General features: G+C 39.2%; 1 protein-coding gene across 2 annotated transcripts in view; it reads right to left on the reverse strand.

The window, feature by feature from the left end:
- ELAVL4 (ELAV like RNA binding protein 4) overlaps positions 1-12,123 on the reverse strand; it is an 85,905-nt gene extending 73,782 nt beyond the window's left edge. For both annotated transcript variants that reach the window (XM_033852912.2, XM_073789475.1), the window contains exon 1: positions 12,007-12,123. In XM_033852912.2, coding sequence (XP_033708803.1) covers positions 12,007-12,123 — 117 coding nt within the window. The remainder of the gene's footprint in view (positions 1-12,006) is intronic.
- Positions 12,124-12,792: the final 669 nt, after the last annotated feature.

A 12,792-nucleotide genomic window follows, 5' to 3' on the forward strand; every position in this document is an offset into this window, starting at 1 on the left:
TCTAGAGCTGTTTATACTGCCAAAGCCATCCATCATCTTGCCTCACCAAGGAGGAGAAGAAAAACTGATGGCAAGTTAGAAAAACCTCATTAAGCCGGTTTCTACCTCAACCTCTTCCCCACTCCTTGAGAAACAGAACTTCAGAATTCAGCCTACTGGGGAAAAGAGGGATAGAGGGAAAAAAGCTGATGTGGTGAAGGGGAAAAATAGGTCCAAAGTAAGTTGGTTTCGGTGCCAAAGTCAAATAACTCACTCACTCACTCTATCTTAGACAACAAAGGTGAGACCGTATCAATTAACCTTAACTTCTTTTTATTTTCTTTCTGGATGAGTTATGAAGTTCCTAACAGACTCTATCAAGAAATGGGAAAACAGCATCAATTAAAATTAATTTTATGTTCACCTTTTTTCTAATGACTAAATCCCGAGTTAATTCGAACTCCAAAGGAGATCATGGATGTACCTTGCAAAAACCTAGGAGAATATAGAAAACTTAATAAAGTCACACAATTCCAGGGAAGAACTGAGGGCTTGTCTATGTTTAAAAACCACTGTGTGTCAAACACAACCCCCATCCCCATGAGCTCTGGGGAGAGGATGGAGACCGTGAGGGTAGCATGCAATGTCACTTCTCCCCAGGACATCTGGCACGGAGGATAGAATGACTACAGACTGAAAGAGAGTGAATGTCCTCTAGGCACCTTTAATTTTCAACTCCTGTATGTGACTGGTGCCTTCAAATACTGTTTCTCATCTGATCTTCACAGAACCCCTGTGAGTCAGGCATTATCATTCCCATCTTAAAGATGAGGTAACTGAGGCTCAGAAAGCTCAAGTACCTCATCCGAGATCACCCTCTTACTATTCGGAAAAGTCAGGATTCTAACCCAAGTTCACCTGACTCCAGTCCTTTGCACGTCCTGGTTTCTTAAGACAAAGAGCAATCTTTCCAGAGGCTTGCCTGTACAGGCGCCCTGTGCAGGTCCTCCGAGCCCAAGGCAGACTTGCGGTTCCCTGGCCTCTGCTAACAAGAACATGGGAATAGTGGCATCTAGTTGGAAACAAATCTAATTTTTCTACACGTGCACCAGTTGATGTAATATGTTTTTAGTCCCATCTGTACACTGGCCCTCTGGTTTCTAATCACAATAACCAGGTTGGTTTCAGGTCTGGAATCTTTTCTACCACAGAGACAATTAAAATCTAATCAAGCTAAAAAGTTATCCTTCCCCAAAGCCACCTAAAACAGAGCAACTCCAAAATAAAACCAATTTACATATTTTAGCCCAAATTAAAAAGTAAAAGCTAAGGATTCCCTTTTAATATCCTGAATAATAAATGAATATTTATGTAAAGCTTCCTTTGGGGAACAGTTACTATAGGACAACTTTCCCAATACTGTTCATAAATATCACTTTTGTTTTAGTGTTACAGTAAGAATCTGGACTTGTGGGAATTGTACTGTCTGTACCCAGTGCATCAACATAGATAATTAATATTGAAGACATGTACAATATCCAGAATTTTAGATGTGTGGTTGGCTGTATTACAAAAAGTAACATAAGAAAAGATGAGTCAAATCTGGTCAAAATCACAAATTACAGGGACTTAGTCGGTTACTCCATTTCAAGTGAGCACTTTCCTAATGAAAGTTTCATCAGTAAAGATTGCAAGTTCTCAGGCTTTCCACTACAGACTTTTAAATAGCACTTAGAGCTAAAGTTTATCATTAAAGCTGTATTTACTACTGTTGTATCTTCAAAGGGGGCACTAGAAAAAAAAGTTCAACTCAGTTATTTTTCATGTACAAATTAGAAAGCAAAACTCTAAAGGGTTTAGACTGGCAGCTTAGGAAAGCACAGGTTACTTGAGAAGCCATTACTGATACTTCCCAGGGCACATCGGGGGTCATGGCTGTCTATCTATACCACACACGTATACACACTGCACACAGTATCTAGGTATGTATGACAAAGTAACTCTCCACTAGCAAATGTCAAGTTTGCACAGGGGTTATATCAACTGTACTTCCACACAACTAAAAACAGTTTGCACAGGGGTATGCCAAGGAGGTCGCTATCTTCTCAAATTGTCCCTGGAGAGTAACATGGGAAAAGTTATTCTAAGAGTCATCTCTGTCAGAAGCAAGGCATTCTTATTTCTGTAAAATTAACAGGTTATCTAGCCAAGCTCCATGGGCAGCTGACGGCAGATAGACAAGTTCTTTTCAACTGTCCAAACTTTACCTTTTCCTAAGAGTGAAATCTGGATACATGGAACCTTATAGACAAAAATGCCCAGAATAGCTTTTATTTCTATCTTTTAGAGTCATGCATAGACTCTTACAAATACAAAAGGAAAAACACTAATGTACTTGAATGCTTCAACAGATCTTTTCCCATAATTTGACATAAACCTCATTGAATGACGTCCAACCTTAAAATCCCTCACGCAATTTTATCCCTACAGAGATTTAGCCTCTAATATAGCTTTTGATTAGTGTCAGAAGAAATGGTGACTTTGAGTTCCGTGTTTCAAAGAAAGGCACATAGTAAGTCTTCAACAAATATTTCTTCATCCAACAACAAATGATAGCCAGCCTCCACTATGAACACAGTTGGCAAAATAACATCAAGGGCTAGTTGTTCCAAGAAAGTAGACAATAGAAGGTTTAACTGACTCAGAATGAGCAGGAGTAGATTCAATGCCACAAAGTGCAAAACAGAGGAAGCCTCCACGCTGTGGTGTGTTTTTCAGAATTCGCCATCTTGACTGGAATTGTTTCTCTGCTTCCTCATATCCTGCAAAAAGAACTAAACCTCTTATAGAAAAAATACTTACGAATTACTACATTTTTATAGCTTCAAAATGAATAATTAAGAAGTGAACTTTGATTTTAAATGTTATTTTCAAACCGAGAGTCCAGGGAAAGTTATTTTCAGGAGAGACCTATGACTTGTAATTTTTGTCCATTAAAAAAAAAATCACATATGCTATTTTTGTGTTTTACTTTTGTGGTTAAAAATAAGGCTTTCCAAGAACAACAAAAAACAAAAATTCAAGTACAACAATTACACTGACCTTATTTCTTCAATATTTCACTGCTTTTTCAACCAAAATTTATTTAAGAATTCCTTTATGGCATTCAGCATTTCTTGATCCTTGTACAGGGGGATCCACATTGGGGGGAAAATATTTCTGGTGTTTAATACAATGAAGATGTGAATAACGTTCTTCACCAAAGCAAAAATGGTCAGTGCTAAAATGGTCTGGCAAAAGGTGAAAATCTCAGGAGTTGGGAGAGGGCACGGGGAGAGACAGAGATAAAGAGACGGGGAGGGGAGAGAGAAAGAGAGAGAGAGAGGGAGAGAGAGAGAGAGAGAGAGAGAGAGAGAGAGAGAGAGAGAGAGAAAGCCAGCAGCCTATTAGGAGCACTGACCCTGCATAAGTTATTTCTTAATGAATGTACAAGGAACAGCATAAATATTACCACTAAGCAGAGTGGATGTGAACATCCAAAGCAAGCTAGCTGGCTGATTGCTTCCTCATTTTTTGTTCTTTTGTAACAATTTCATTTCCAAAGTGCTTGATTTCTATGGCTGATGCTCCAAAGCTATTGTGAGCACACTGCCTGAATGCTTAATGAGCTAAACAACAAAATGGCTCATCTTTGGTGCCCCCAGCTAGCATCCCAAACTGGATATAATTAAAGGTGTGAACAAGCAAGCAAAGAAGTAATGAACCTGCAAAGTCAAGGTTCTGAGAAATTATTGGGCAACCTACACTGCACCAGTTCAGATTTATCACTCATTATCTCTTATACCGGCAAGGTGCAGGTCCACATGTTGGTACCCCTCTCCACTCTTGTCCTCCAGCTTTCTTTCTTCTTTCCACTTCTAGATGGCTAACTTATGACAATTACTGCTTGTGACAACTCCCACCCACCCACAGATCACCTTTCTTTGTATACTTAAAAAGCTGCTGACCTATAAAAAGCCCTCTACCCTTAAATCACACTGAGACTTAAAAAATACAAGGATGTTCCTAAAACACACACACACACTCACAAAATGAAGTACGAGAAGCTAACACAGCCACGCTCCCTCCTCCTTGTTTTTACCAATGGTTAACGATTAGGTGCAAATGCTCCCAAAGAAAACAAAATTCTCATTTCACATATACATATATTTTAATTTGAACCCAACCCCTTGATTGACAGGGTAGCTTCTAGTTCACAAATATTGTTATGGATTTACACGTTTATGGTTTCTCAAGTGGCAACTAAAGAAAGGTGTTTGGTCTAATGGTCTGTGGGGTCTAGATATATCTTTTTCATGAATTTTTGTATTTTTCTAATAAAGGAACTTGGAATTTGTGAGGAGGAGAAGCCACTTCTTAGGGGAAAACAGCCCAGTTTGGTTTTCTTTCCATTTTTAGATGCGCATATACTTGCAAGTACGTATACACATTTGGTAATACCAAAAGAGGAAAACCTAAGACAGGTGCAGCATTCCAGAAACGCAAATGCTTACAGTGATACACACACACACACACACACACACACAGTCCCTCTCTCTCACATACACGTATCTATCAAAAGGATAGGAGATGGATAGTGGGCAATAAAAGGTTGACTTCACTTTCAAAAGGGGAATTGGCCAGCTCTGTACAACACAGCCCATCTACTGGAAAATAGTAAGATAAAAGCTTGAGACTGTTTATGTCCCCTCATACCCCCCAAATTCCCAATGACATTGGGAAAAAATACTGCATTGCAGCATTTGCCAGTGCATACTCATGTGTCTAGCATCCGCTGGCCAGCTCACCAACAAATGTACATATTAAGTGTCCAGGCATATAAATTAAGTGCCTGGTGGCCACAGATCATTGAAACTGATGAAGAAATTTGTCAAGGCCAAAGGACTTCTGTCTATGTACAATGACCTCTATCAAGACCGCCATTCCTTACTTGCGGCACACACTGATAATTTGCTTCAGCCTTTTTTTAATTAAAATAAGGCATTAAGAAGCCAAGGGCTAACTGAAGCAGCATATCAACATATCTCCTCATAGACGGAGTAGTTTTTGGTCTACATATAGGAGGAGAATCCACCCACAATAAGGAAATAAGAGCAAAGGGAAGAAATCAAACCAAAGAAAAGAACTTGCCCTGAGGAAACCCTTTTCATTGTCAGTGGTAACTCTTATTTGAGTAAAACACCTTGATTCACTTACAAATTATTTTAGAGATATTAAACACACACACACAAAGCACCATTCATGCAATGATTTCCAGATTTAAAATTTCAAATAGATTATCCCCAGTAGAAATGCTAAGTTTAAAATATGTGAAGTCTAACATGTCTCAGACCCTATTTCAAGAGTTTTAATACTAAAGTGTGTAGCTCATTTTCTTTCTCTTTCTTTAAAAAAAATTCTATTGTTATTACCTCACAACAATCTGGACGTCCTCTTATAACAAAATCCTTGAATATTCAAAGGACCAAGGAAGGGCTATAGGGAGAGAAAAAAGTTTTAAGCCTTTGGAAAACTATCAAACAGAAGCAAGTTCATCTATACCTGGCCAGGAGGATGACTTGAATGAATGGCAGTTAGGAATGAATGGAACTGAGATCACAAATGAATGGTTAAGTTGCTTGTTAGTTTTTTTAAACGGGATATTAAAATTGTCCTATAAATCAATGATTTTCAAAGAAATTTTTCAGCTATTTCCCCACCTATGTTCATTCAAAATTTTAAATATTAAATGATTTAACTATTATATTTCAATGAGATACAAGAATATTCTGATCATTAAAACTGTGATGTAGTCAGGTGTTTTTCGCAGAAATATTTCCAATCAGATTTCATTTCTTAATAAATGCACACTCAGCCTTGTGCTTCCGTAAAGACACACCTCCACATGCAGGTAGTAGGTATTAATATTTTTAAGACAAAGAAGCGAGAAAGGTCAGCAGTAGAACCACGTGTCTTTTTTACAACCCAAGCCAAGGTGACAGTTCCTACAGAAATTATTTTCCCCTTAACTAAAATATGCAGAAAAATTCTCAGAAAAAAATAAATTTTAGATAATCAGAAAACTATTCTATTTTTTAATAACAACATATGTTTACACACTCAAGATATGAGAGTAAGAGGTTCAAGCGTATGACAAAAAATATAAGTTTATTTTTTTTTAATACTTCAATAGTCAAAACAAATTTTTAAAATCCCCCAATAAGAAGACAAAACAAAAAGAAGCATCTGCAAGGAAGAAAGAACGGGAGGGGTGCAGAGATTTGCAATGGAGAGAGTAAAAATTAAGAGTACTTTCAATAAAGCCAATTATATTTCCTAACCTTTTAGCATATTTCAGTGTCTTTTAATCTCTCATTCTGGGGCTTAAAATTATCACATACTTAATTTGTCTCTCCAGAAGAAACCGTAATAGATCATCGTTTCAGTTGTTTCTATGCTACCTCCTATTCACCTAAGTAATATACCTTTCAGTCCTTCTGGTACCCACCATCATAAGAAAAAGAGACTACTAGCAAAGCACACTTTGAGAGAGAAAAAGCAAGAGATGCCTGTCACCCGTGCACACATGGGTCCCAGACGTTCAGAGACGCTGGAAAAAAAATCAGCTTTTCACTCAGTTTATGCCAAGACCAGGACCAAATGCTGAATGGAAGGCAGTGGTTGCAAGGGTGCAGCCTGATGGATCTTGTGGCTGGAGGCATGGAGAGGGAGGCGAAGCAGAAGACTAGAATAGAGCTTTCCATTTATTATTTTAAAAAGTAATTTCTACTCGGGGTATAAAATGAGAAATACAGTGAACTCCCCGGAACTGTAGTATCAATATCTGATTTAGGAAAAACACCAATACCACCTAGCACAAGATCATTGCTTAGGGTAAATGTATTCTACCTACATTTCTCCTATGGATATTTGCTGGAAATTTCTAAGAAATCATTTGCAGAACGTATCAGCTGTGGGAGTTCACTATTATGCTTCCGTCAACTTCATTCAATATAATTTACATTTTTTTCAAATGGCCTCACAGGATTCCTTGCGATTTTTGCAGCACAATTTCACAGCAGGGAAAAGGGGGAAAGAGAGAGAGGGAGAGAGAGAAAAAAAAGCAAGATTCCCTACCTCCCTTCCCCCTCTCCTTCTCTCTCTGTTTTTTAAACCAAACACACACACACACACACACACACACACACACACACACACACAACAGGGGAGACAGAACAGATGCTTAAAAATAGATTTCTAAAAATCACTGTAAACCAGAGTTAGAAATGTAATTAACACCTATTTATAAAGAATAATTAAAGTTGGGCCGGCCACAAAGAACAGCAAAGATAATCAAGGTCCTGTCCCCCCCACCCCCCCGCCTTTTTTACACTGTTTGCAGTGTGTTCTCATGATAGCCACCTGCTCCCTACCCGGCTTTTCCTCTGTTCGTTTCCCCGGCAACCTTTCATTGGGTTTTCCTCCCAGCTATCGCTTTCAGTTGGGCTGCTCGGTCTAATCTTATTTGTTTTACACCCATCAAAACAAGCAGCCAGACAAAGGCAATCCGCTAAGAATGGGAAAAAGACCACAGCTTTGTTATAACATCTATGCAGAGCGAAAAGTCCTCCCCAGGCTTTTCTAGCAAAAAATAAGTGAGATGGATATGAATTTACAGCCTCCCCCCATACCAAGCTTTGAAACCCTGTGAAAGCTATGGCTAGTGAAATTCAAAGTCAAAGTGGGCACTCGTGGCATCTGATCGTGCCATTTTGTGCCATATCTTCAGGGTCAACATCAGGCAACAGGAGCGGCACTCAAGGAGTTTCCCTGTTTCTTTTTTTTTTCCAGAAAAAGATGATGCTAAAAATAGATTTACTACTTTGGCAGAAAGGTTTTCTACTTCCCCTTCTACATCCAAAAGTCCTGTTCCACAATTGCATCTGCTGGTACTGAACCTCACCTCCTCCACCCCTCATTCCCAGCCTTCCCCATCACTCCGAGTAGGAGACTGAAAAAAGAAATGTGCCTTTAACTTTAACAGTCGTGCAATTCTGTTGAAAGCTCACAGAGGCGGTGGACACGCCAGCCAACAGCGATGGTGACACTGTGATTGTCAAAAAAGACACCAACCTTGCTTGGCTAAAATGTGTGTTCGATAAAAGAGGCAGTGTGTGTGCCTTGTGTGCGTGCAGTGCCATTATACTTGGAGATGGATTCTGGTTTTCAGAAAAGAGAGACACTAATAAACACACGCACACACACACAAACGGTCTGCACAGTGATTTACGATGCACAGTCCACCATCCTTATGCGCGCGCACGAACACACACACACACACACACACACACACACACACACGGCTGGAACCTCCAAGCTGTCTTCCTCTTTTCACTTACCATCTTCAAGCCATTCCACTCCATCTGTGATCAGAAGAAGATGGACCCTCACACAGTGTGTCAAAAGCGGAAAGGAACGTTATGTAAAAGCTGACATTCCTTCTTACAGAGCTGCTGCCCAGAGAAGGAAGCAACAACTCAACACGCCAGGCACCGCTACACATACAAGCCGCCTCCTCTTTTTTATGAGGTCATGACAGGAAACTCTTTGAAATACAAGATGCAGCATTTACTGAAGCCCAAATAAATCACTCTCTTTGCCGTTTTGAATGCGCAGCCCCCCGAAACACAACTGCCCATGTCAACGTTCAGTATTCAGGAGCTGCCTCTCAAGGTTTAAATTTCCAGCACGGAAATGGAGAGATTCCTAAGCCCGCGGCAGCCACCTCGAGCCCCACAAAACCGAGGAGGCACATAGACAAACCCCCTCTCCCTTACAAAAAGAAAATCCTTCTTTTGCCATTATGGTCTCAGGTAATATAACCTATTTCAACAAACCAGCAATTATTTCAGCCCACCTCCCCTTCCCCACCCCCACCTTTATGTTGAAGGGAAAATTGACAATGACCTGTTAAAAATGACAATCTATTTCCCAACTGCTTTTCAATAAAAGGACCTACCCGCACTCTCTACACAAAAGAGATAGTAAATGTAGGAACCAAACAGCAGCAGAGAACTGAAGTCTTGTGCAAGCATAAGACTGGTCAAGGTGGATATGCTTTTCTCCCCTCCAGCGGCACAAACAACAGATTATAAATCTAGTCATACCTACCATAACCATTCTTATTGGCAAATATTGGGTCTCGCAGAGCTTCGACTCTTCTGTTAAAATTTGCAAAGATTTCAGAATATATTTTTAAAATGACTACTATTGTTATATATTTTTAAAGATCCACAAAACACAGTGTGGATGACTGTAAAGTAAATCAATTATTTTGGGGGGGTAGGGGGAGAGAAAGAAAAATAAAAGAAATAAAAGGAGCAGTGAGCTGAAACCCCTGATTCTAGGATGTAGATAAGAACAACTGAACAGAGCCTTGCTGAAATTGGCTCGAAGCTTCCCCTTTTTACATCCATTTATGGGACCATCTGTCAGCTGAAGCCAGGATCTGATTGGCTGGGGAAACGAAGGGAGGCGTTGCAACATCAGGTGCTATTTAAATTAGCTACTGCCAGATTGACGATGTTAATGATTTGGTGACCTCTACAACAACAGAGACCAGATTTCTGAACTGCTTCTTGTGTCTGGTAATTAAGGCCAGGCTGAAGCAACACAGCCATACTTGTATATTTACCTTTTCCTTCCTCCCAGCTCAAAAGTACTGTAACAACTGCAGGTCACTGGCGGCTTGCAAACCTTAACAGTGGGAGTGTTCTCCCTTTCCCCTGTCCTGAGGGCTGTATCACCCCACCCTTCTGACTGAGCGCTTTTCCCTTATAGAATGTTTTCAACCACCTTATCTTTTTCGACAGTTGCTTTCTAGCAAAATGCATATTTAATGACCTGCCTCTGGGCTTAAAGATACAACAAAAGCACTTTAATGTGCTAATATATCTACATTTTAACTTTATTATTCCCCAATATTGCTGATTTTTAGTGAGCAATGCTCCTTCTGCAGCTAATATGGCCAGCGTTTCAAAAGAAAGCAAGTTTGAGATCAGGCTTGCTCTGTTAACTAGGTTCATACAAGTTTGCTTCAGAAAACTACTTCCTAATAAACAAAAAAGAAAAAAAGCTGTGGGGGAGAAGGGGGGCAGCTGTCAGCCTCTACCTTTCTGCCTTCTGCCTGAGCTTTTCAAAACAGAGAATGATGAATGATTTATTTAAATGAATTTATTTCTCAACTTGGATAGGAGCATGATCTGAATTTTTAAAAATCCACTAAAATACATTCTTTTTTTGCTTTCTCTACTGCTTCAGAGAAAGGTAAAACATACTTTTGACAACAGCCTCATTTCATAACCGGTACAGGGTGCTCATCTTGCTTAACTGAACACGTGATTTTGCTTCTCTCCTTCCAAGGATGTCTTTTTTCTTTGGCCTCTTAAAAGACTTGCAAAGAGACATTTAGCAAGTGTGTGGTGATGTATACAGTTTGTCTGCCCATTTTATACGTTTCATAACCGCTATGCTACCAAGCCTTTAGTAGTATAGTTTTTTGTTCTAGTTTGGGTTTTGAAGTGGCTTATCTGAGGAGTTTATGTTTTACTTTAACCCCAAAGGCTAATTTATCACGATTTATTTAATTCATAATTTAGTCAATTTGTTCCTCAATAAATACACAGAGGTAACACATATTACTAAAGACATAATTTATCATAATTTTTCATCTTTGGCTGGAGTCGACAGCGGGATGGGATTGGGCCAAGTGGAAATATAAGCCGAAAATCATGCTATGCTCTAGGCTTCAAAGTCCAAGAATAAATGGGTCTGTGAAAAATTATTATAAAAGAAAACAACCTTTACATTAGAAAATTAAAGCTATTTTCTCCAAGCTACTATTTCATGAACACACATACAAATATACATATATATACACACTTTAAAAATACAGATACACCATAAAACAGTATCTGTTGGGTATACAACATGAGCTTTTAGACTTGAATATAAATAAATTCAGCTATTAGAAATGAAAGTACGTGAAATAGAAAAGTAGAAATGTTAAAACTATGATCCCATCAAGTGGAACACTACTGAATTAAGTAAACTTTTAAAATAATTTCTTGAACAAATGTATAAAGAGTCCTACAAGTCACAATACTACTACAGTATCCCTTGAACTGTGTATGAAGGACAAATTCACAGGTTAAGTGCTCTAAAGAGCTCAATATACGTACACAGGTCAGGTACAGGTGCCCCAAATCAACAACAGAAACTCTGAGTACGATCTCACCAATATCAAAATACTGTGAAAAGTAAACATGAACACAATGCTGACTAACACACAAATAAAAACAGCTCACTGGGAACAAAAATATTTACTGTGTATTTCTCTGGAGGTTTTAAAAGTCGGAATTTCTTAAAACCCCTTTCTTCCATCCATACTAATTTCAGCACACTTAGTGAGCCATAAATTAACATTAGGGATGTCAAAAGGTATTCTGGCCAGTTTTCCAAAATAGTAACTGTATATTACAGTATAAACAATTAGCTGGTTTTGCTAGGCTAAAAATCCATGCAGTTTGTATATTGATCACTTTTCCAAAAACCTCCACTCTAAAGCCTTTCAACGGAATCCTCAAACAAATGCACAAATGTCCTCAGAGGCCTTTTCTCTAAAGACAAAGGCAGAATCCTATTGTTGGGAAAAGTCAACCTTATTATTGCGTTTCCAGTAGTACCATTCATCTTTCAGAGTGAGGGGCTGACCGCTACATTAGTGGTGTGACATTTGTAAAGCAACAGATTCTTAACATATTATCTCAAGAATCAGGCAGGCGAGTCTCCCAGTCATGCATGATATTTTTTTTCCGCCACAATCCTCCACCACCACAGAAAGAAACTTGTCTCACTCAAGCAGCTAAGGCAACCTAAAAATGATATCCCAGAGCTGTGGGGCTGCCAGTGCCGCTGTATCCTTCTTACCATAAATGAGCAGTTTCTTGACTCATTAAAAACAATTTCCCTTAAAAGAAGTAATCTCATATCAGTCAGCCCCTCGCCACCATGCACACATCCCAAAGGTTGCAGATATCTCAGCATCAGTCGCCGGCAGCCAGCTTTCCCACACAGAGTCCAGATGGACTGTACCAGAAGCCAATTCAGCGTTAATAACTACCTACTCCGCGCAGTGGAGAAGCCTTACGTGGCACAATGGGCTAGGAAACAGCAGCCGGCTGAAACTGCAAATAAAAAAAGACAACCAAATTCTCCAAAAGCACCGAAAGGAAGGAACACAAATGGAAGCGTGAATTCTATTTCCTTGACTTCAGTGAGAAGAAAAAGAAAGAAAGAAAGAAAGAAAAAAAGAAAGGAAGAAAGAAAGAGAGAAAGAAAGAAAGAAAAGAAAGAAATAGAATCCTTCATAAACACAGGAAAAAAATGAAGGGGGAGGGAAACAGATGCTGCCCAGAAAAAAGTGACAAAATATTACCTCATTATTTAACAAAGCAGCATTAAGCGTCCTGCTGATTTCAAACATCTTGCCACAGATTTTGTTTTAAGAGAAACAGATAGAATCCTTTGCAAATCACTCCGTCTGCAAAGGGTTCTTCAATTTTCTTGCGTGCCACGGAACAGTCAATATATTATTTCCCTAGAGTTCGCACATTAAAACCTCTAGTCAGTGAGCTGAATTTTCCCCTTATCTCACACACAGTAGACGCCTGTTATATGTACTGCTCTCTTTGCAAGAGCAGCCTGCCCCAAACA

The sequence above is a fragment of the Tursiops truncatus genome, chromosome 1, assembly GCF_011762595.2.
Source record: "Tursiops truncatus isolate mTurTru1 chromosome 1, mTurTru1.mat.Y, whole genome shotgun sequence".
Classification (NCBI taxonomy): domain Eukaryota; kingdom Metazoa; phylum Chordata; class Mammalia; order Artiodactyla; family Delphinidae; genus Tursiops; species Tursiops truncatus.